Here is a 25053-nt window from a genome sequence, read left to right on the forward strand (position 1 = left end):
TTAGCAAGAAAACAAAAATAAAACGAATTTAAAAATCAATTGGTTAATTTCTTTACTATTTAAATAAATAAATGAAGCCCACATTAATGGCTTAATATCCCACAAAGGCCAAATTCAATATTAATGACGCTAACAACCCAAAAACCCTCGAGTAACAGTACTCGTTTCAGGAAACATCAGTTGCAATTCAGCTTGTTACAGTCGAATTTCATTTGTGCTATTATTAATTAGTGTCAAAGTTTACTGATGCCACCGTATTAATTTGTAACGAAATCTGGTGTTACACCGCCAATTATTTGCGCCTCTCGATTTATTTTACGTTCCACCCGGACTGACTGGCATTTGTCACCCATGTCTATGGAAAGATTCTATCTAATTTTAACACCCTAGTTTTGATTGGATATTGTTCCTGTTTTTCGAGCCAACTATATGGGTAAAGAATTTAATTTGTCAAATGTCGCTTGTCTAGTTAAATCTGAGCCTAAAAAAAAGAGGAATCTGAGGAGCGTCCTTCGGGTATAAAAAGGAATTTAACTACATAAGCGTATTTGACAAATGGTATATATTTCTTGTATAATTTATAAGCTGTGATTTTGCAATCTAAAAAAATTAGCTAGGCCACTGCATTTTCAATGACTCAAAAAATTATTTGTCCACATTTTTTTTTATTAATATGAAGATGAGTAAAAATTACGTCAATATTTTAGTTGTAACTCACGCTGTATATTACTTACGGATGTGCTTTGTCTTTTAAGATCTAAAAAAGTAGACTTTTAAAGGGTATAAAATAGCAGGATTATTTACCTATTTTAAAAAATCATAAACCAAAGTATATTTTATTTTTTTAAATACTTTTTTAAAAAAAGTAAGCCGCATTAACCGACTATAAATTCTTATAAGCCAAATTATTTTAATATAAAGACTTTACTCCCTTAACCCGTTTAAGATACCGCAAACAAAAATGAGTTTACACCCAATACACCCAAAAGTCTTATGACTCTAGTCTAGGATCTCCCTTGAATTGGGCACTTTTTTTCTTAAGCATTTAAAAAAAATCGCCAAGACCTATGTTCTAAAACCGTTTATACAAAACGGTTTCACTTAGATGCTTAATTGTATAGCAATGGGATTTTCCTATTCTTTCAGATATATGATTTGTGAATATTTTTCAAACTTATGATTTCGTTCCTTCGTCAGAATAGAAACGTATCTGCAGGTTCCAAATTTTTATTTTTATTTTTTCCTACTACTTTTTTTGAGTTACCTTTATTACAGAATACGCGAATGTTTCAACATAATCAAAAAATATTCTAAATAATTGTAATTTTTAATTGTGACATTTTAAATTAAATTTCTGAAATTGTTTAATAATATACAAGGTATTGCATTTAAGAGAATAGAATTATTTTAAAAAGGAGTAAACATTTATTAAATGCAAGGTTGTAAGGTTTGATGATTAATTTTCTCCAGGCACTTCGTCTAGAAAAAACTCAATTTTTCATGCTTTAAGTATTTTAAAATGATCGTTTTTTTTTGAATAATTTCTGAATTCCCGGCATTGGCAATTTTAAAAAAAAAATGATATTTAATTTTTTCCAAGGGTCATGCCAAATGTTCAATTTTTTCATGTTTTTAGGATATTACTCAAAAATATTAAAAATCGTAAAAAAAATTTATATTTTTCAATTTTTTCCAGGCCCTAATATCCTGGAAAAATAATAGGTATTTGTTTTAGCATTTATTCAAATATACCTTTTTATTGTTTTAACTTTAAATACCTAAAAAAATATTTTTTTTTTAATTTTCAAATAATTTTTACTTCAACTTAAAAACCTAAAGAAAAAATTACTTTTTTCCAGGTATATATACATATGTATCATGGGAAATTTCCAAATTGAACTACAAATTCACGTAAAAAGATAATCTGGAAGAAATAGACACATCTTAATTTTTTTTCATATTCATTTTGTTCAAATACCTGAAAATTTTTTTTTAACTGCATAGTGTAAAATTAATGGTATAGACCTAAATATCAGAAAATGTCATTCTATGATTCATAGTCGAAGTGTTATATTTATTCTATAAAATGTATCATTAGTGTGAGGGATCTAGGTATTACGATAGAAGACTCCCAGATCAATGGACTCAGTGTCCAAGATATAAATTGTATAAAACTCATCTGTCTTATTTTCACCTTGAATATGGGTCTTACGTATACTCACCACATTGTAACAACCCCACACAAAGCATTGAACAAGTCCGACATAAGTTTTTAAGATACATTGCTTTTAAGAGTAATATTCCTTCACCTAAAGTTTATAAAAAAATTGAAAGGGAACTACAGTGTTCAGAACCGTCTTCTATGGTGTTTGCCACTCTAATAATTCATCTCCTGATGTATTGTAAATAAACAAAAATAATTGATTATAAATAAATAAATTATTTACCAATAATTCCAGGCATTTGTAACATTGAGGAAATATGGAATTTCATATATTTTTTAATATTTTATTTAGTACCTGGAAGTTTTTTTTCACCTTCTTCAAAAAAAAATTGTAATTCTGAAAAAAATTAAAAATTATAAATTTTGTTATTAAAGTTAAAACTCATTATTTTTTTTAAAATAGCCTTGACAAAATTCATAATTTTTAATTATTTCCAGGCATCATCCTGTTGAAAATGCTTAAATCTTCTCATATTTTTAGTATAAACCTACAAATGGTTGGTAAAAATTTGAATATTCTTGAATTTTTTCCAGGCATTTTTTTGTAACCTGAAGAAATTTTGTTCAAATTCGAATAATTATTTAATTTTTTAAGCTTTAAATACCAGAATGAAATTTTTGTTGTTTTCAAATATTTTTAACTTTGATCCTAAACGTCTGGGAAAAATTAATAATTATTGTCTTTAATTCCGATGCTCAATAGTTGGAACCGAACTAGTTTGTTCTCAATCACCCATTGCAATAAAAAGACCCATATTATGCAAATAGGGTAACGACAATAAAAATATGGCAGAAGAGGTTCAAACAACATAAAGAATAAGTCCAACACGAAAACACGTCTTAAGTATATGTCATAAACATATTGATAAATATTCAAGAGTTCCAGAAAACTTGTGACGGCAACTAAGTTAAACTGCATTTTAAACCGCAGATCGCAACTTTGTATTCAAATAGCGGCAACTACGGGTAACTTTTTGGTTCGTTAATGTTAAATTACTTATTTGTCACGTAAATTAGTTGTAATTTAACCAGCTAGTGGCGATACTACCGAAAGAGCAACTTACTTAAACCTTGGCGAAAGTAATTAAGCAGCAAGACACTTTGTTAATTTTGTCTTTTAAAATACCCCTTTATGCTTTACACATTTTAAATACTGGTTTATTTATGTAGACGGTTTTATTGCTTTATATTATTTTTCTTTTATAACGAATAGAGCACGTTCGGCTTTCTTTAATGTGGCTTCCAACTTGTTGAATGAAAACCCGTAAATGCAATTGCACTGTGTCAAAAGGAAACCCTAAAACCTCACCTGGTGGAAATTTCATGCGTATGGAACTTTTGGCAAAGTGAAATATAATGCTCTCTAAAAGGTGTTCAAGTCTTTTGTTACGTTTATTTAATAGAAATTTTAAATTTATTATTATTGCTATAGTTTCTTTTGAACATGCTGAGAGAAGTATCGAGTTATATTGACCAACCCCTGTACAAATTTTTAAATTTCTTTTTTTTGTAATGTTGCTTTTTGCAAAATAAAGATATTATTTATTTAGTTCTTATTTTTTTATAAAAACAACCTGTAAGAAAAAGGTGAATATTTCAAGTTCTACTGCAAGAACTGAGGTTCCAGATGATCCAGAAAACAAGGGTTTCATTAAAAAACATCAATAAATTAATTGGGCATTAAAAATTAGTATTGTGAAAAACATTTTTTATTCACACTTTGTTTTTTTTTCAGAATATGTTGATATAGGTGTCCAATCAATTTAATCAAAGAACTTGCATAAAAAATGCCTAGTTTCATTCCTTTAAAGTATTTCATAAAATTCGTCAAATCATTTTAAGCTATTTCCTCAAGCTCACATAGAATGACTCCAAATGCCTCAATTTAGATGATTTTAGAGTGATTTTTATGTCAGGATTTTTGAAACCATCTAATTCGTTTCTTTAACTGTTATTTCTGGACCCTTAATCGATACCCAAATAATAAGTTTTTTGGCGCCCAACACTATGGGTTTTCAGAAGTTCTTTTTTTTTTAAGGTAGTTTTTTTGCTAAACAAAAACAACCTATAAGAAAAACGTGAATATTTCATCTTTAACTGTAAAAACTGGGGTTACAGATGATTCAAAAAACAAGGGTTTCGTTAAAAAACATCAATAAATTAATCATTTTCGAGTGTTTCTAGACTCCTAAATCTTTTGGGCATTACAAATTAGTATTATGAAAAACATGTTTTATTCACATATTTTTGCAGAATATCCTGATATAGGTGTCCAATTAATTTAATCAAAGACCTTGCATAAAAGTTGCCTAGTATGTATCTTACTTGGCAAGCACACAAGTGCGCATTAACTTACTAAATAAACGTATTTTTTCTGTTTTAGGTTAACGGTACGGATGTAAGCAGTTTTCCCCACGAAGATGCCGTCAGGGCGTTTATGGCAGCACAGGAGCCTATCGTGGTAGAAGTTAAAAGAAGGATAGGAGATTCCCCAGTACATATTCGAAATGGAAGTGGTAACAAGTTTGTTTCCACTAGTTGCCAGACTGATATATGCGGAATCCAGTGGATAGATGAGAACACCATAGACTGTTTGACCCATGACATAGATCTAGAGGTAATTCAGTGTATTCAATATAGAATATGTTCTACTAAATTAACACTTCATAGTATACATGCCTGGAGATATTAAGTCTTGAGTGCAGAGAGAAAACTTAAGCAGTAGTCTCTTTCTTATTCTTCTTCTACTTCAGGTTTTTTTATTGGATTTCAAAGGTGAAAAAAACTCTTTCAGACGATCGATTTATATCATCCTCAGGAGTATATATATAGATATACAAAAATACAAAAAAAATCATATATTCTTCATACCAAGGTTCAATTGCCTATTTAAAATAATAATTAATGCTCAATTAAAAGAAGGTTTTTTTGCAGTCTTATTGAAGTATTTTGCATAAAATGAATTCTTTTGAAGAATTGATTATTAAGGGGTGTATATCGCAACAAAAAAAAAGTAGAAATTCAAAACATTTGATAAAAACATTCATTCCAGGAAAAACACAAACAACAAAAATTGTGCCTGGAAAAACAAAAAGTTTTAGAAAAATGTTTGTGTCTGGAAAAAAATATAAAAATCAAGAAAATCTAATTGTTGGAAAAACCAGAGAAAAAATTGATAAAAATGTACAGTTCTGGTAATTAAAAAAAAAATTTAATTGATAATTTTGGTAAAATTTTTATTTTCAAACAGAAAGCAAGAAATGCAAAATTTTTGAATATTTTCGTACTGGAATTTTTTTTTTTTTTTTTTTAATTTATTTATTGACCTTGTGCTGAGCACATTTAGTCACGAAAAGCCTCTATATAATTTTTAGTATTTTAAACTAAATCGGACATCACAAACGACCATGCCCAGTCTGGGACTCGAACCCAGGACCACACGACTGCTAGGCAGGTATATACCCAGCGCGCTGCCCGGGCCGGCTAGATTTGATCAAAATTAAAAAAAAAGAAAATAAAATGTGTCTGGAAACTGCGAGAAAAAAAATTGATTTTTTTTTTTTAATTTTGTGACTGAAACATTAAGAAATTTATTAAAATCTTGGGAAAATTATTAGGGCTTGGAAAAAACGAGAAAAAGTTAAAAATTGAAATTTGTGTAAAAATTTTTGTACCAACAAAAACAGAAAAAATAAAATGCCAAGAAAAAAGACATTTTTTCCCGAATTCAATTTTATATCGCATTTTCTATATACGAAATTTTGCAAAAATGTTGAATTTTCTGCCATTCCTGAAAATTTCAATAAATTTATGGCTCTTCCAGGCTTGATTTTTTTTTAGGAAAATCTTTATCCAATTTTCTGATTTTCAGTTTTAAATTTTTTGCCTTTTTCTTGGAATGAAAGTTTTTTATGAAACCTTTAGATTTTTCAATTTTTTTCCTTTTTGTCAAAATTATGAATATTTTGTATTATTTAGATACGAAAATTTCTCAAAATCTTAAACTGTTTACGTTTGCGAGCACACATTTTTTTTATGAAAATTTAAATTTTTTTTGTCATATTTTCCTAACACGAAACTTTGCCAAAATTTTGAATTTTTTTGCCTTTTTCGTGCATAACAATTTTTACCAAGTTTAATTTTAAATTTTTCCAGTTTTTCTCGAAAGTTTTTACCTAATTTTCGATTTTCAATTTTTTTTTGTATTTTCGAATGAGTTTTTTAAAATTTTGATAATTTTTTTACTTTTCCAGACACAAATTTAAAAAAAAAATATCCTCATATTTCCCAGGAAATTTTTTTAAGTATTTTATAAAATTCGTCAAATCATTTAAGCAATTTCCTTCAGCTCACATTGACTCCAAATGCCTGGAAGAAATCATTAATTTAGATGCTTTTAGAGTGATTTTTATGTCAGGATTTTTGAAGCCATCTAATTCGTTTCTTTAACTATTATTTCTGGATCCCTTAATCTATACCTAAATAATAAGTTTTTTGGCGCCCAACAGTGTGGCTTCTCAGAACTTCTTTTTTTAATGTAGCTTTTTGCCAAATAAAAACAACCTGTAAGGAAAACGTGAATATTTCAACTTCTACTGTAAGAACTAGGGTTACAGATGATCCAAAAAGCAAGAATTTCATTAAAAAACATCAATAAATTATTTAATTTTCGAGTGTTTCTAGACTACTTTGAGCTAAAGTCATGAAAATCTCTTATTAAGAGCCATTAAGCAAAAATCTATTTTATCTCATCTGATACCAAAAAAAAGCCGTGACAGATAAAATCGCTTAGATTAAAACAAGAAAACAGTATCCAAGTCCGTATCGAAATCATCTATAATAGCACACCTACTAACGTACACAGGCGATGTAGAAAGGTAATTACCTGAGCGGTAATGAAAAAAAAATGGTAAGTGTCCATCAACCTGCCGGAAGTAAAACGTCTTCCTAACAACCGATTGTTACTTATTATTGTAAACGATTAAGGATATTTTTAATATTTGTTTCCGAACCGTTATTTGCTCGTGCCCCGTTTTGAATCTACAATACACTTTTTGACAGGAGACTGATGTGTGAGTGGTTGCTTTTTACACAGAACAATACCCAGACGTGACTAGCCGTTTATAATTTTATGTTTTATTGATGTTTTTTGCATTTAAAATACATTATATAAATACATAGTCAAAAGGTCCGTTTTTTTCACGAATTTCACCCCTCAATTAAGCTGTTATTAGTCGTGTAATTTATAAAAAATTTTCTCGAACATTCTCTGTATTATATCATGCGACCAATAGTTTATTAAACGTGTCTCTATATATGTCAACGCGCAGTTTCGAGGTTTCTAAGAAACCTCCGAGCAAAAGAAAATGGAAAAACTTTTCGAATTATTACATGCGGAAATATAAACAAAGAAAATGAGTAGATTATCTTAGGATCCACTTTATTAGATGTTTTGCGGACGAAGTTTCCCGATTAGTTTTAAAAGAAGTGACGAGAAACGCCACCCTTGTTGACGCGACTAATTAACTTTGGTTTTTCCCCGTATTATTTACTAATTAACGTTAGTGTTGGCATTCTACTATATTTAAAACGGGTGTTTACGATGTTTTATGGCCCCAGTAAATTGTTTGTAAATTGGCAAAAGGAATTAAATTGCACTCAAAGGAGTTCTCACAGCGTTCTTAATACCAATCTTGAATTTATAGACTGGGCAGAACGAAAGTGCCGAGCACAGCGGATTCTAATAAAATAACATAAAAGAACTTTAAAGGGACCTTTTTGCAAGAACCGTATTAAAATTCTTTTTGTAATCATCTTAATACGTTTTGCTAAATAATATTTTATCCGAGGAAAGAAGCAAAAACCCATTTATTTATTTCACAAGCGGGTGTTCTAGTTAACGGTCGAGTAGATTATTAAATTGATTGTACAAAAATTAGAACACAACGGGAGTATTAAAAAAAAGTTCAATTTCAAAATGTTACATTGTTAGAACCGAAGCGATTTGTCATGGCATTACCAGGAATTTCTCGTAATTTTAACTATTACTATTTAAAAGTTTCTTTTTTTTTGACCCTTTTTAGGGTGCCTTTAAGTCTTTTAACTTTATCTCATTTATTCCGACATTCAATTACACTATATGTAAACCAAGTTAGGGAAAACTTTCCATAATAAGTATTATATATTAAATCTGCTCACGCTTTGCCTCTTCAGGTTGGGCATTAATTAAAATCAGAACGTAGCGATTCGGGGGGGGGGGGGGGGGTAATTTTAAATGTGTTTTAACACTGTTTGGAATAGTAATGTATGGTTAGTTTACACGCTGAACCGGCGTTTTAAGGGACTTAGCAAAAAAGTCAATATTGCCCAGGTTTAGTTGCATAAAATTAAGTTGAAGTTTTGTTGTGTACGCGTTCGAAAGGAAAAATTTAAGTGGGAAGGGAGCCTTCACCCTTCTCCATTCAAGAATGATATTTAAGGAAACTGTCTGGATTTTCCGGCAGTAATATTTTTCTCACATAGTTCAGGAAAACAAGAATAAATTAAGAGTTTCAGTTTTTTTCTATATCATCGTTTTTTATTAAATTGCTCCCTGTATTGACTCGGAATTATGGAAAACTACTTATCATAGTTACGTCAAAACATACCCAAATATGTGAAATTGTGTGGCGAAGAATCAAAAAGAATTGTTGTACGATTTGGTATATCTTGAGGTGCCCACTTAGGTTCTATTTTATTTTTAATAGTGCCTGGACTAGACTAATAGCATGTCATTTTGTAAAATATTAGATTTTGTATTCATATAATTTATTAGATTTTTTATTGAATTCCCTTGATTCTTGGATCATCTTTAATTTAAATGAAATTCTTTATTGGACTATCAGTCATTCAAGTTTTTGCAGTAAAAGTTCAAATATTCACGTTTTAATTGTAACGCTAATTAAAAATTGATTAAGTCCTTAATTTGCTGTTTTTTTAATTCTTGATTTTTTTACGTTCAGTCCTTGCAGTAAGAATTGAAATATTTACTTTTTTCCTACAGGCTGTTTTTGAAAAAATAAGATTTTTTGAAAACCCACACTGTTGGGCGCCAAAATTGTGTATAGACTAAGGAGTCTAAGAATAATAGTTAAAGAAACGAATTAGAAAATATAACAATTTTTTACATAAACATTAAATATATTACAGAATGAATGAGTGAAGTTGAAATATGCAAGTTTTTCATACAGGAGTCCCTGGACATAACTAACATTTTTTTACTTTGTTGATTTAAAATAATTAAATCTTTAATTTGCTAATTTTTTAATTCATTATACTTGTACGTTCACTTCTTGCAGTAAAAATTAAAATATGTACTTTTTTCTTACAGGTTGTTATTGAAAAAATTAGATTTTTTGAAAACCCATACTGTTGGGCGCCAAAATTGAGTATAGATTGAGGAGTTTAGGATTTATAGTTAAAAAAACGAATTAGAAAATACAACAATTATTTACATAAACATTAAATATATTACAACAAATATATAATCGGGCTTTAGTAAGCGTATTAGATCTAGGGCAATAGAGAAGTTGAAATATGCAAGTTTTTTTATACAGGAGTCCCTGGACTAAACTAACATTTTCTTATGTTGTTGACTTAAAATAATTAGATCCTTAATTTGCTAATTTTTTAATTCATTATTCTTGTACGTTTACTCCTTGCAGTAAGAATTGAAATATTTACTTTTTTCTTACAGGTTGTTTTTGAAAAAATTAGGTTTTCTGAAAACCCACACTGTTGGGCGCCAAAATTGAGTATAAACTAAGGAGTCTAAGATTAATAGTTAAATAACCGAATTAGAAAATATAAAAATTGTTTACATAAACATTAAATATATTACAACAAAAATATAATGGAACTATAGTAAGCTTATTAGATTTAGGGTAATAGAGAAGTTGAAATATGCAAGTTTTTCTTACAGAAGTCCCTGGACTAAACCAACGTAATTTAATTTTTTAAATAATTGAATTTTTGTATTTAAAATTTGAATGAAATTCTTTAATGGATTTTCATTCAATTTTGTTGGATTATTATTCATTTAAGTTCTTGTAGTAAAAGTTGAAGTTTATTTACCAACAAAACAGAGGAAAAAAGCTATTTCAAAAGTTAACTAAAAAGTCAAATTTTATATACTTTTTTCTCTTATAATTCCGTAAAAAATCATTAAAAAAAAAGAATCTATGTAAAAAAACTATTTTTGAAAATAAACCAGATCTAAATTAACAAACTATATTAAAAAAAAAGAAAAAAAAAAGGATAAATAAAGACGATGTAAAATGACGATGACGAAATACGACTTTGAACAATAAAATATAAATATAATAAAAGTAACTTAACAAAATCAGTTTTGAACACACTGAATTAAATTGTGAACATAAATTATATAGTTTATTGAATTTCTTCTAAGAAATTCTTATTTTTTGGATCATCAATAATGTTAGTTCTTTTAAAAGAAGTTGAAGTATTTACATTTTTTACAGGAATACCTGGACTAAACCATCATATTTTTATCTTACTCAAAATTATGAAAATCGCAAATTATGTTGTTCGGAAAAAGGGATTTTTTAAATTTTTATATCTGCCCCACTATGACGTACGCTAAAGAATATTAATAAAATAATCTTTTTGCTATCTAATTAGGAAAACTTTATGTTTGTAAAAAAATATTTAATTTTTTTATTCTGCTCGTTTTATAAAAGAGAAAATCGCGTATTATCATACAAGTATAAAATTACAAAGATTTAAATTATTTCTCCTTTTTTTTAAATTAATATTTTAAAAAGTAACTTCCGATTAAAAAATAATATCAGTTAGGTACAAAAGTTCGAACTTCATATTTTTTTTAATTCATTTTAAAATTCTTAAGCCAGAGCATAAATTTATTATTTATTGCGTGAATTTGTATTCTCAATAGTTTAATATAAAATTATCAGTTTTCTTATTCTATTTAAAAAAGATGATGACAGAATAATGATTTTTGATTCCAAATAACTGATTCATAAATTTTTTTAATTCTAGGGAGTTGGGTATAAATTCACGATTTATGTATTTGAAAATTATTTCTATGAAATTATGATTTTTTTATTTCAGGCAAAAAAATCTAAAAAGAATTTTTGAAAATCCTAAAAGCTTTTTTATTCAAAATCAGCCATTTTCCCAAATTAATTTATGTAAATCTCTGGAAAAAAGATTTAAATATTGAAACTTCTTGAAAATCTAGAAGAATAAGTTATTTGTTTTAATTTATTTTAAATAAGCCTGTGAAAATAAAATTTATAAATATCCAATTTTTTATATTATTTTCTTTTCGTTTTACATAAGTAATAAGTAAATCATAAATTTAAGAAGTTTCCTGGACTCCGTTATTTTAGAAAGTACTATCTCATAGGCCCAATTCTAAAAAAAAAAAAAAGACTTTTTTACAAGAAACATTTTTATTCCTTTAAAATTCATTAATAGCTTTATTATCTTCTTCTTTTTAAACAAACAATTAAACAACCTAAAAACTACGTCATTACTGTAAACATCCAGATTACTATGGAATAAATTACCAAATATCCAAGTCCCAAATGGATGTTTTCAAACCGACATTAAAATTCACAAGGGTGTGCATTTTTTGAGCGACTGATGTGGGCCTCACCCCCTCCCACCGTTAGGGTTCACGTTACCCTCTACCGATCATAGAACTGCTAAATCAGGGAATCAAATATTTTTGTATCCCTTTTCCAGAAGAGCCGAAGTAACGAATCCAATAAACTGGATCGTCATGCAGCTGACGTGATTTTCCTAGGTTTCGCCTTAACCGTTTTTGTTTGTGATTATGTATTTTAAAAATGTACAGTTCTATTCGTTCATTAAACAACAGGGTCCACATCAAATTCTTTATTTGTAAATTAGTCGTCGAGATCCGGGACTTGGCCGGCAAACAAGAAAATCTCTTTGATGTATCCCTTAATCTGTCCAGGCAGAATTCCTAGGGCACTAATCGATTCTCCAAGTATTAAAGGCTCTATCATTTTCTGGATAACTGGATAACCGGAGGGGAGGTCAAACATTCATTTTAGAAATTCTGTGTATGTTCCCTTGGTTTTTTTTTTTCAATCAAGGGCAGCAACCCTAAAATTATAAAAAAATTTTTAAACAAATTAAACTGACGGCATAGGTAATTGGGAAAATGCAAATAACGTTAAAAATAAATATGAAATTTTGGAAATTTAATATAACGGTCGCCGCTTCCGAATTTTAATATAATAAAAGTGTCACGTAACCAAGCTGTTACCAATCGGTGGTGTCATTGTTATGTAAATTAGAGGCCCTCGTTTTTTTTTATATAAAACGTATCACAAGCACTGACAAGCCAATTAAAACATAAAGCCGATATTTTTAATAATGTCAAAAAAAAAATTCGCTCAAACCGCAACGAGGGACGAGATTCAATTTTTTCCATGGGTCCTGAAATTGGAATACGCACTTCACACTTTTAACCAAGCACATATAGGGAAAAGGACCGCTTGAATTTTTTACAGGTCCCTTTTTTATCGCGGTGATATTCGAAGGGATGCAAGCGAATCTGCTACGGACCACCCCTCTTGGTTTTTAAATGTCCCTCTTTTCAGATCTTTATCAATACTTTTTTTTAGATTTCTCTATGGACGGACCGGTACTTTAGGTAATGAGGTCTCAAGATTTGCAGCTTTTTTTCCTCCTATACTGCATTTAAAAACGCTTGTTCTCAAATAAAAAAATATTAATTCGTGGGTTTCTCTTTGATTCGTTGTTACAGTAAAAAATTTCCTTCCTGCAGTCTTTAATCACCTAGCAAAGGCATTTGACTACCATTTAATAGACGAGTGTTTTATGCGTCCAAGAGCATGTTTGTTGCAGCTCTGATATTAATTAATATCGTCAAAAATAAATAAAATTTTATAAGAAAATACCTTTAAAGAAAAAATTTAAGTAATGACCGTAAAAATGTGAAAAATGAGACGTTTTTAAGGTAATTTTCGTACCCGGTTGTAATGAGATTTTCAAGAATACTTAGCGCCATTACCGGATTAGATTTGATTTAGAACGTTCAATTAAAACTTAATGGGCGATCGCCAGACTAAGGGGAGGCGTTAACGTACCCCGGTGAATAAATATGTTGTAAATAGCGGCACTAAAGCGGATATAATTCACACAAATAATTTACAAATGCAGGAGGTGCGACGTCTAGCCGATAAAAATCAGGCGAGTCGAAGAAAAATAATCAAAATACATTTCTTGAATACGTGATAATGAAGTTGCATTACCGACGTGACGTCTCACATAAAATCAAGTCTTTCGCTATCAATTCGCTGTCAATAATTTGATTTCCCGGTGGACCTTTACTGCCGGGGGAGGGATTCAACTCTATTTCCGAGATTTTATTTTAACATTTACACTTAGACTATTTTTTTTTCCATCTTTATGGTATATGATTTTTGTTTGTATTTGAATTAGTTCTTACGTTAATCTTTTTAGTAAAAATTTTTGATTTTTACATCATCAGTCAAGGCAGTAAGAGTTTGAATAGTCAAATTTTTCTTACAGGAGCACCTGTACTAAACCTGTATTATTTATTAGATTTTTTTAATAAAATCGTTGATTTTTGAATTATCAATAATTCTAGTAAAAGTTAAAATATTTACGCTTTTCTAAAATATTTTCGATTTTTGTACATCAGTTCTTGCACTAAGGGTTGAAATATTTACGTTTTTCTTACAGGAGTGCTTGGACTACACCAAATTTTTTAATTTTATAAATCATTATATGTTTGTATCCCAAATTGAAAAATATTTAATTTGAATAAAACTGTTTATTGAATTATCAAAATTTTTGAAGTAGAAGTTGAAATATTAACGTTTTTCTTACAGGAGTGCCTGGACTAAATCAACGGATTGTCATTTTATAATTTATTAGATTTTTAATGAAATTTTTGAATTTTGGTCATCAGTGATCCCAGTTCTTGTAGTACAAGTTCAAATATTCAGGTTTTTCTTACAGGAGTATCTGACTAACCCAACATTTTCTCAATTTTAAATAATTTAATTTTTAATTTGCTAATTGTTCAATTCCCAATTTTTGTACATTCAATCCTCGCAGTAAGTGTTGGAATATTTACGTTTTTCTTACAGAAGTGCCTGGACTAAACCAACAGATTCTCATTTTATAATTTATTGGATTTTTAATAAAATTCTTGATTTTTGTATCAGCAGCAATAATCCCAGTTCTTGTAGTAGAAGTTCAAATATTCACCTTTTTCTTACCGGAGCACCTGGACTAACCCAACATTTTCTCAATTTAAAATAATTAAATTCTTAATTTGCTAATTATTCAATTCTTAATTTTTGTACATTCAATCCTCGCAATAAGTGTTGAAATATTTATGTTTTTCTTAGAAGGGCGCCTGGACTAAACCAACATTTTCTCAATTTTAAATAAATAAATTCCTAATTTGCTAATTATTCAATTCTCAATTTTTGTACATTCAATCCTCGCAGTAAGTGTTGAAATATTTACGTTTTTCTTACAGGAGCGCCTGGACTAAACCAACATTCTCCCATATTCGCAATTTTAAAAATCCTTTATTTAATAATTTTTTAATTCTCGTTTTTTATACATTTAATCCTTACAGTAAGAGTTAAACTATTTACGTTCTTCTTACAGGAGTGGCAATTGACATATTTCTAACCTCCCTGAATAAATCTGCTTAGTGCTTTATTTATTTTATGCAATTGGCAACACTGGAAAGGTTGGTAAGGACCTTCGTAGTGACAAATGACAGACAGTTGACGTGCATCTAACCTCAAAAAAAAAAAACAATGCGCGTATTTTTACAGTTGGCAACACTGCGTTGACATTGACGTTTCTTTACTTGACATCCTAACATCAACTAAATATTGAAAATACTTTCAACGGCTTTTATTTTATTTATTACCTGCATATACTTTATTACAAATAAATAAAAAATAATTCATTAGTTTTTTACGTTTGGCAACCCTAGCATGCTAATGGTACCTGGACTAAACCAATATTTTTTTATTTTCTAAATTGCAGTAGGAAATGAAATTGTGACGTTTTCTTACAGAAGTGCCTGGACTAAATCAAAATTTTTTTAAATACTAAATTCCTAGATAATAAAATCCTTAATCCAACAAATTAAAAGAGCCTTTTTGACTAAAGAATTAGTAATTTCTTCCTTAATTGCTGACCATTGTTAAGCAAAAAAGTCTCCATTGTACAAAATTCCATATTTAATAAAACGTAAGGCCATAATAATAAACTGAGTATAACTTCTCGCCTTGCTAAAAAAATTTTATAAATGCTAATTAAAAAGTAAATTAAGAGTGTCGAGATGATGGTTCTGTGTTATCGACCTATACCTAAGCCAACATTCAATCAGGCGTATTTGCTTTACACCGGTTAAACAAAAGCACGAAGAAGAACGTCAACAACACAGTGCACTAACTTTGTATGCAAATTCGTGTTATCTTTCATCACAATTGTGTATAAACCTCTTAAGCTCAAACAATCCCGAAGTTGCCGTCGAAAACTTCATACATTTTTAAGTAAGTTTTGTGCGACAAATACGGGTATACGATGAAGGAAAATATCATCATTTTTTTTTCTGTATTTAAACTGATAATGCACGAGTAATAAATAGAGCCCGGATATCTCAGTATATTTAAAATTTAACTAATATTCATGAGCCTTAGATCTGCAGCAGAAGTTAACAGATTCACGTTTCGCTACAAGAGCGCCCGGACTAAATCAAAATATTTTGTTATTGAGTTTTCGTCTACAAAATCTTTAATTTGTAATAAATTCTTAATTATATTATCAATCGTCTCAATTTTTACCATATAAGTTGAAAGAGTCAGGATTTTGGTACAGGAAGTCCTGGACTAAATTAACGTATTACCATATTCATTGGTCACTCAAAATGACCAGAATTTTAAGTAAAATTCTTGATATTTGGGTCATCAGTCCTTGCAATGGAAATTGAAATATGCACGTTTTTCTTACAGGGACTAAGCTAACATATTATATTTTATAAATCATTTAATAATTGCACTTAAAATATAAGAAATACTTAGTTTGATTGATTAATTAAATTCTTAATATATGGATCATCAGTCATTGAGAGTTCTTACAATATAAGTTAAAATATAAACGTTGTCCTAATTGGAATGAAATTTCTAATTAATTTATTAATCATCTCAATTCTTGCAGTAAAATTTAAAATATTCAGATTTTTCTTAAATTTTCTTATAAAAAGGCTTGGACTAATCTAACTTTTCAAAATCATTGGGCTATTGTACTTAAAATGATGAAAATCCTTTATTGTGTAAGTTCCTAATCAAATTTTTAATATTTGTATCATATGTCTTGGCAGTTCTTGCTATAGAAGTTGAATTATTCACGTTTTTCTTACAGGAATGCCTGGACTAAATTAATAAATATTTTTGTTCTGTAAATTATTGAATTTTGTACTCCAAATAAAGCAAATCCTTAATTGTGTGAGTTAAAAAATTTATGATATTCATAAGCAATGGCAGTCATTGCGATAGAAGTTAAAATATGCTCAGTTTTCTTACAGGGGTGCCTGGACTAAACCAATGAATTTTTATTTTGGAAACATATAGAGGGAAACAGAACATTTAAAATTCATAAACCATATTGCAGTGAATCACTCATAGCATGTTAGTTATTTGTTTGTTATGGAAAAAGTTGTGCTTAATCCTAATTTCAAATAAAACTTTGAGCGTAATTCAGATACTTCTGTCTCATTTTTTGATCTGGCAAAGGCATTTGACTATGTCTTTCATCATATTTTTTTTTAATAGAAACTAACATTCTATCATTTTCATGCAGCTAGGTCACCATATGGTGGTCAGAAATTAGCAACCAAGCAGCTACTTCATGGTGTCTTGTCTGGAATAACTCAATATATTTATTTTATTTTATTTTATTTTTCATTGAATTTTTAATCAAAATAATGAACATTTAAAGCTGTTTGATTTCTTAATTAAATTGTTGATATTTAAATCGTGAGAAGTTGAAATATTGACGTTTTTCGTACAGCGGTGCCTGGACTAAACCATACTTAGGTTATATTATCACTTAATTTTTTACTTAAATTAACGAAAATTTTTAATCGTGCGATTCGTTAATAAAATTCTTAATATTTGGATCATGAGTCATGGGAATCATTACAATAGAAGTTAAAATATGCTCGTTTTTCTTACAGGGGCGCCTGGACTAAATCAATATATGCTTTGTAATATCGTTGAGTTACAACAAAAATAAGTGTTTTTACAATTTTAAAATTCAATTATAATTAAAACTAAAATAAATAAAATCGATTTTTAATATATGTAGTCAAACCAACGTTGGACCTAATGCAAACGAGAAAAATAAACAAAAATTACAACAACGAGAAAAAAATACTTACAATTTAAAATGTTGGACTTAAGTTGAAAAATAGATTCAAAATGAACATGTAAACAGAAAATTTTCATCGACTTTTAAGTGTATTGATTTTTGACTAATAAACTACAAGAAAAAATAATTATCTTAGAAATGGTTCATCATATGAATAAAACAATTCTGTCAATAACGGAACCTATATGTACAAACAACTACAATAAATAAAACTCCCTTATGATACCGTATTATTATTAAAAAAAAAAAAAAAAAAAAAAAAAAAAAAAATCACTTACACTTATCTACTGCTATTGATAGGGAAAATTGTACAAACACTTCTTTTTGTTGCCTTGATTGGACTGTTATTTTATTGGTCCCTAAATCCAGCAGTATTACAAACCATGTAACCTTATTTGGATCGTCGAAATATGCACCGTTTTCTTACAGGAGTGCCTGGACTAAACCAAATTATTCGCATGTTGTACTTATTATATAAAAACGCTTAGAAGGAACTTTCCAGCACACTAATATTGAAATTGCTAAAACTTTTTCATTTTTTAAGCAACAATATCTTATATTTTGTATATGCTTCTAAATTTGGAGTGAAGTAATAAACTTGTTGCGAGATCAGAATAATAATGATAATAATTGTCAGTAAACCTAAAAAAAAAACATGCCATAACCATTATATTGATACGAAAGAAGATATATTACAAAGATTAATAAAGATGTGCGTGCCCTATAGCGGTTATCAAAAATAAATTATTCTGACAGACCATTAAATTTATATGAATTATAATGTTCATTACAGATAAATGCGCTTTAATCGCAGATCCAAAATCATAAATAAAAGTAAGGGCACACCTCCGCTATTAAAACAGTTCTTTAATTAATAATTTATTGTCATCGGTTCAGAGAAACAAGGGGACATCCTAAGATAAATGACAGCTCTTTAGTATATTGTATTAAACCGAAACCTTCGATGCCTTAAACTTTGATTTATTGTCGTTATTACGCGGTCTCCGAAGATTTATATTCTGCCTGCCACCAACTTTCTCACTGTCATAACCGCCACGACCTCAGGTTAAATCAAGGACTTTACGTATCGTATTTAGAAAAATACATTAAAAATTCTTACATCTCTATCTAGAACTCATATCCTTCGATATCAAAAGCTAATACCTTGGGGTTATTTGATTAGATCTGAGAGAAAATCGAGAGCAACAAGGACAAAAAAAGCAGATGTAATAAATAACCTCTGGAAAGTAATAACCGGAGGGTCTTTAGTAGCATTGAATCTTTTAAAGCCCCCGTACATCCTTAACAAATAATCTGAGGTCTCCCCTAACATCGATAAGAAAAGATAATGGGGATGTGGCGAAGACCCAGTCCCTGATATGTCTGTCATATAAGGGATGATTTCCTATTGACCCCTTATATCAAAATAATATATTAGGCTGAAAAAAAAATTTTTTTTTCTTCTCTCCTATTCGCACGCACGATAACTTACGACGAAATGTATTGGGCTATTTTCGACAATATGGCCACTGGGTCCAGATTGTTATTTTTTTCCATTTCGTGTCCCACGATAGAATCTTTATTGTTTTATTTGTCTTGAAGTTCGCTTTATTTTACAAGGCCAAGGTTGCTCATTAGATTTACTTATGGGTTTTTATTCGATAAAAAATTAATTTATTAGATTATGCCCTTTAAATGTCAACTAATAATCAGTGAACAGTAAGTAAACTCTGTAGGCATAATGGTTATGTAAGCATCATAATTCAGGGTAGAGGTGGATAAAAGACTTGAAAGGTTTTTATTTTTCTTGGTAAACCTTATATTGAATTATGTATTTTTATTTTTTAAATATTGTAGAACTCATTTAGGAGCATTTTTAAATAAAATTTTGTTCGTATTATTTAAAATTTTTTTCACATTCTTGTTTTATGCACGGCATTTTCTTGCAAGTCGTCACTAATGCTCTACTTTAACACTATTAAAGGAAATACCTGAAAATGACCATAATTTTTTATAATTTAATATTTTTTCACATTTTCTTCTACCACGTATAATTTTCTTCTATAAAATCATATTTTCTTATGAAACTCGGCTGATTATAGACAAGAGGCGCCATTTTATTAAGATTCACCACGTTACTTAGGACTGAGATGGGTTTCAACGCCTAAAAATGACTGAAATGGGGATTTTTTCTTTCTTTATCCTTGATACCCCTATTCTTACAATTTTTTTTTTAGTAAATTTAATTATCATAATTATTATTTATTTATTTAAAAAGCTTGGGTTTATTGTAGAAGAAAAAAAGCATAATTTTATAGTATTGTATTATACTAGGAACTGAAATACTTTCCATTACCAGAAAATGATCCTATTTTTTTGCCTTTACTGTGTTTTATTTCTTTATAGTGCCCTAAATTGTAATGAAATATTTTTTCAGAAAAAATAATAAAATCTGCTACGATATTTGAAATCGAGAGGGATTCTGTTCTTTGAAAACTACCGCAAATTTTAATTTTTTATATTTTTTTCCCCTTTAGCTCATTTTATTTTAAGTTCCTTTTTTTTAATAAAATTTAGTTGATTAGGGAAAAATAGGATAATTTTATCATATAACTTTAATTTAATAATTTTCATTGAAATAATCACGTTTTTCTAACAGGAGCTCCTGGACTAAACTAATAGTTTCTCATTTTGTAAATTATTGGATTTTGTTTTGAAAACGATATGATTTATTGGATTTTTGTTAATAAAACCCTTAATTTTTGGATCATCCAGTTCTTGTAGTAAAATTTGTAATATTCACTTTTTTTTACAGAAGCACCTGGACTAACCTAACATTTTTTAACTTAAAATGATTAAATTTGGTAATTTCTAATTTTTGAATATTTAAGGACAACATGCACTAAAGGCACTAATTAAGAGTTGATTTTTTTTTTCTTACAGGATTTCCTGGTTTAAGACAACATATTTTAATTTTGTAAATCATTAAATTCTTGTATATAAAATTATAAAATCTTTAATTTGAAGGAACTTATTTATTGATTTATCAATCATCCAAGTTTTTTCAGTAGAAGTTGAAATATTCACGTTTTTCTTACAGGAGTCCCTGGACTAAACCAACATTATCTTGTATTCTCAATTTAAAATAAATAAATCCTTAAATTGCTAATTTTTTAATTCTTGATTTTTGTACCATTAGTCCTTAAAGCAATTACAATTTTTTTAATTTGAATGAAATTCTATATTGGTTTATCAATCATCCAAGTTCTTGCAGTAGAAGTTGAAATAGTCACGTTTCTCTTACAGGAGTCCCTGGACTAAACCAACATTATCTTCTCAATTTAAAATAAATAAATCCTAATAAATTGCTAATTTTTTAGTTCTTGAATTTTGTACCATTGGTCCTTGAAGTAAAAGTTGAAATAATAACGTTTTGTTTTTAAAGAGGTCCTTGGACTAAGCCAACATATTTTAATTTTATAAACCATTAAATTTTCGTATCCAAAATTACAAAATTTTTAATTTGAATGAAATTCTTTATTGATTTATCAATCATCCAAGTTTTTGCAGAAGAAGTTGAAATAGTCACGTTTTTGTTACAGGAGTGCCTGGACTAAACCAACAGTTTCTGAATCTCGTAAATTATTGGATTTTGTATTTAAACTAATAAAATCCTTAATATGTTTATTCAGACGGTAAAGGAACACAAAGTCACCGGAGTATATTTAATTTTAGAAACTATGACACGTGTTTTGCCGTAAGTCATCATCAGATCGGTAAAACTACTGAATAAACACCACAAACATTTAAGTTAAAATAAAAAATAAATTGTTGCTGACGTTCACATTATATCACGTTCTTAAATGTCAAAAAACATGATATAATGTGAACGTCAGCAACATTTTATTTTTAAATTTTTTATTAGTTATCCAATTCCTTGCAACAGAAGTTGAAATAATCACGTTTTTCTTACAGGTGCGCCTGGACTAAACAAATTGTTTCTCATTTTAAAAATTATTGGATTTTGTATTTAAAAGGATATAATTGATTGGATTTGTTAATAAAACTATATTTGGATAATCACTAATCTCAATTCTTGCAGTAGAAGTTGAAATATTCACTTTTTTCTTACAGGAGTTCCTGGACTAAACTAACATTTTCTTATTTAAAATGATTAAATCCTTAAATTATTTTTAATTTTTGATTTTTTCACATTCAGTCCTTACAGTAAAAGTGGAAATATGTACGTTTTTCTTACAGGAGTCTATGGACTAAGCCAACATTTTTTAATTTCGTACATCCTTGATTTTTTGTATCCAAATTTACATCTTTAATTTAAATGAAATTCGTTATTGGTTTATCAATCATCCAAGTCCTTGCAGTAGAAATTGAAATATTTACACTTTTCTTACAGGAGTGCCTGGACTAAACTAACGTTTTTTAATTAATATTCACTTCCATTGCAAGGACTAAAAGCTAATTCTAAACTAACTGCATACCTTGCGTATTCTATACGATAACCGATATATACGATATATACGATAACCATTCGTGGGACTATATATATTTCTGTTTACAGAAGATCTGATGATGCCTATTACAGGCGAAACACGTGTCATCTTTGTATTGAATATATGTGAGATCTATAACTAAGAGTTTGAATTATTACGTTTTTCTTATAAAAGTAAATCATTGACTTTTTGTATCCAAAATTACAAAAGCTTTAATATGAATGAAATTCCTTATTAAGGTAACAGTCATTTAAGTTCCTGCAGTTGAAGTTGAAATATTCATGTTTTTCTTACAGGAGTGCCTGGACTAAATCAGCATTTTCTAATTTTCTCAATTTCAACAAAATAAGTCCTTAACTTTTGAGAGTCGAAATAATTGCGTTTTTCTTAGAGGAGTGCCTGGACTAAACCCACATTTTATATATTATTCGCTTTTTAAACATTGAGATCCTTAATCCAACAAATTGAGGTCTACATAGTGTTATGTTAGACCATTATTGTATATATTTTTCTTCCTTATAATCCTCTTTTTATTTTAGAAAAGAAACATAATTTTATTATATTTTATCAAGTTATTTTAAAACTGGGATGTGTTTCGTTGCTAAAAAATGAGCAAAATTAGTTCATATTTAATTCGTCTCTACCATATTTTATTATTTTAAATCATTATAATTTTTTTAAAACGATTCCGTTAAAAAGTGTCATTTTATGACCGTTTGACACAATGTTTAGGACTAAAATGGGTTCCATTCCCTAAAAATGATTCCATTTTTTTACACATTCTTATTCGTGTATTTTATTAGCTTTTTGTATCTTAAATTATATTAATTACAAACGAAAAGCAATATCTTAATACAATTTGACACGCTAATTGGAAATAATTCCATTGCATGGAAATTAGCATAATTGTGTAATTAATGTGCATTCTTCTCTATCTTAATTTATATTTTTGAAATTTACCAAGTTGGTATGATTTTTTTTTAATAAAATTAAATTTGTTAAAGAAATGTCGATTTTTCTTCATCTATTTTTTTTGTGAATCGAAAAATTATGTTTTTATGACACCACGTTATTGAAATCGGCTCTACTGCCTGAAAAAGAAAAGTAATTAATTTATAATAATATAATATAATGCTTTATTGTCGAACAATTTTACAATTTATAGACAATGCCTGAGTAAAAATAAGAGAATACAGAACGTACAAAAATACATAGTTAATAAAAAAGTTTATACAATTTAACAAAATTGTATGAGGTCAAAATACAAACAAAAATCAATATAAACTAAAATGTATACAAGGTCCAAAGGTTCGAAACAATCATTTTTAATTATTTTCTAGTTTTTACCACCTGTAGTTTCTTAAAACTTACCAGAAAGCCACGTTATTCCCTTACAACCCATTTGCTTCTTAATATAATTGGAAAATCTACTGACCTCCCTGAAATATTTTACGCAAAATTGAGATGCCATGTAGAATCAATTTTTAGACGACTTTGATACTGTCTTTAGTTGATTATTGCCAAAAAAAAAAGGATAGAAGAAATAGGACCCGTTGACGTCATTTCACGCACGACAAGCCCGCCTTTCTGCTGCACTTTAGAAATCTATTTTAAAAGGTATACGTAGTAATCCGACATCTACTTTCCTTTGCACTCGAACGTTTTAAAATTTTTCAATGCTGTTCTCTCTTCGAGCTTTCAATGCGGTATACATTCCTTTTGTAGCTTTACGGTAAGTCCCTTATTTTCATTTTGTTTTTCTTTAAGCCAGTTAGGTTCGTCTCTAAGTTATTTTGTGATCATTTTCTGACTCTATCAAGAATTGAATCCCTTATAAGCATTTCTTTGTTTTTAATTTAGCAATAGCAAGGATGCAGGGAAAGAACGTAGTTAAATCAATTTAATTTAAAGGGATTTTTATACTCTCCTCCCGCTGCCTTGGCATCGGCAACAAAAGAGAAGTCCTCAAAAACGTTTTCCTCTAACAGTATCTAGTTTTCATTGTAATACTAAAAATGCCGGTGTAGCTCTCGCATTTTGACTCGATGTATGCATGCTCAGGCCCCCTCTTTGTAGTTCAACCGTTAAGCCGTTTGATTTTATTTTATTTTCTCCGTGTACCGTTTTGTTACAGGAAGTAACTTTAAGAAAATGTAGCAGCGATGAAAAACTGGGACTGACGGTGTGCTACAGTTCCGGTTCCGAAGTGGATACTTGTACAGAAGTGTATATACGCGATATTGCACCCCAGAGTGTGGCAGACCGCGACGGACGACTTAGACAAGGCGATCAAATTTTACAGGTAAATTGTCTCATTACGATTTCATTTAAAATTAATGCATGTTAGTATTTGTCTTTAATGGATGTCCCGTATTGGTCTAAACTAAGTCAAAATGTCCATCCAATGGACTTTAAAATAACTTGGTCCAATGAAATTTTATTGACCTTCCAAAAAATGCTTTGAAAAGTATAATTGGTTTATGTGAGTCTATATAACTATATACTTAATAAAATGTTCCTTTTTGTTTGGGTTACAATGTTGAAGACCAGAATCTGAACTACAGAATACTGAATTTGTCGGCATTTCATTTGCATATATAGTTTTGTATTTCACTTATTAATTTTTCATGTATTGTATGTTTGATAATAAATAATATATTTATTATTATTTTATAGAAAGTTGGCAAAATCATAGTTTTTTTGAGAAGGAAATTTGTATTCCTAAAAATGCTCTCGATATGGTGGTAACTCAAAAACAAAAGTGAAAACTTTTAAAATTTGCATAAAGATTGTTCTATTGAATTTATCGAAAAA

At 28.8% G+C, this 25053-nt stretch overlaps 1 protein-coding gene across 2 annotated transcripts in view; it reads left to right on the forward strand.

Annotated features, from left to right (window-relative positions):
- LOC126748839 (E3 ubiquitin-protein ligase PDZRN3) overlaps positions 1-25053 on the forward strand; it is a 180395-nt gene that overhangs the window by 147114 nt on the left and 8228 nt on the right. For both annotated transcript variants that reach the window (XM_050458333.1, XM_050458334.1), the window contains exons 2-3: positions 4608-4841; positions 24374-24541. In XM_050458333.1, the coding sequence (XP_050314290.1) occupies positions 4608-4841; positions 24374-24541 (402 nt within the window). The remainder of the gene's footprint in view (positions 1-4607; positions 4842-24373; positions 24542-25053) is intronic.

The sequence above is a fragment of the Anthonomus grandis genome, chromosome 22 (genome assembly GCF_022605725.1).
Source record: "Anthonomus grandis grandis chromosome 22, icAntGran1.3, whole genome shotgun sequence".
Lineage (NCBI taxonomy): Eukaryota > Metazoa > Arthropoda > Insecta > Coleoptera > Curculionidae > Anthonomus > Anthonomus grandis.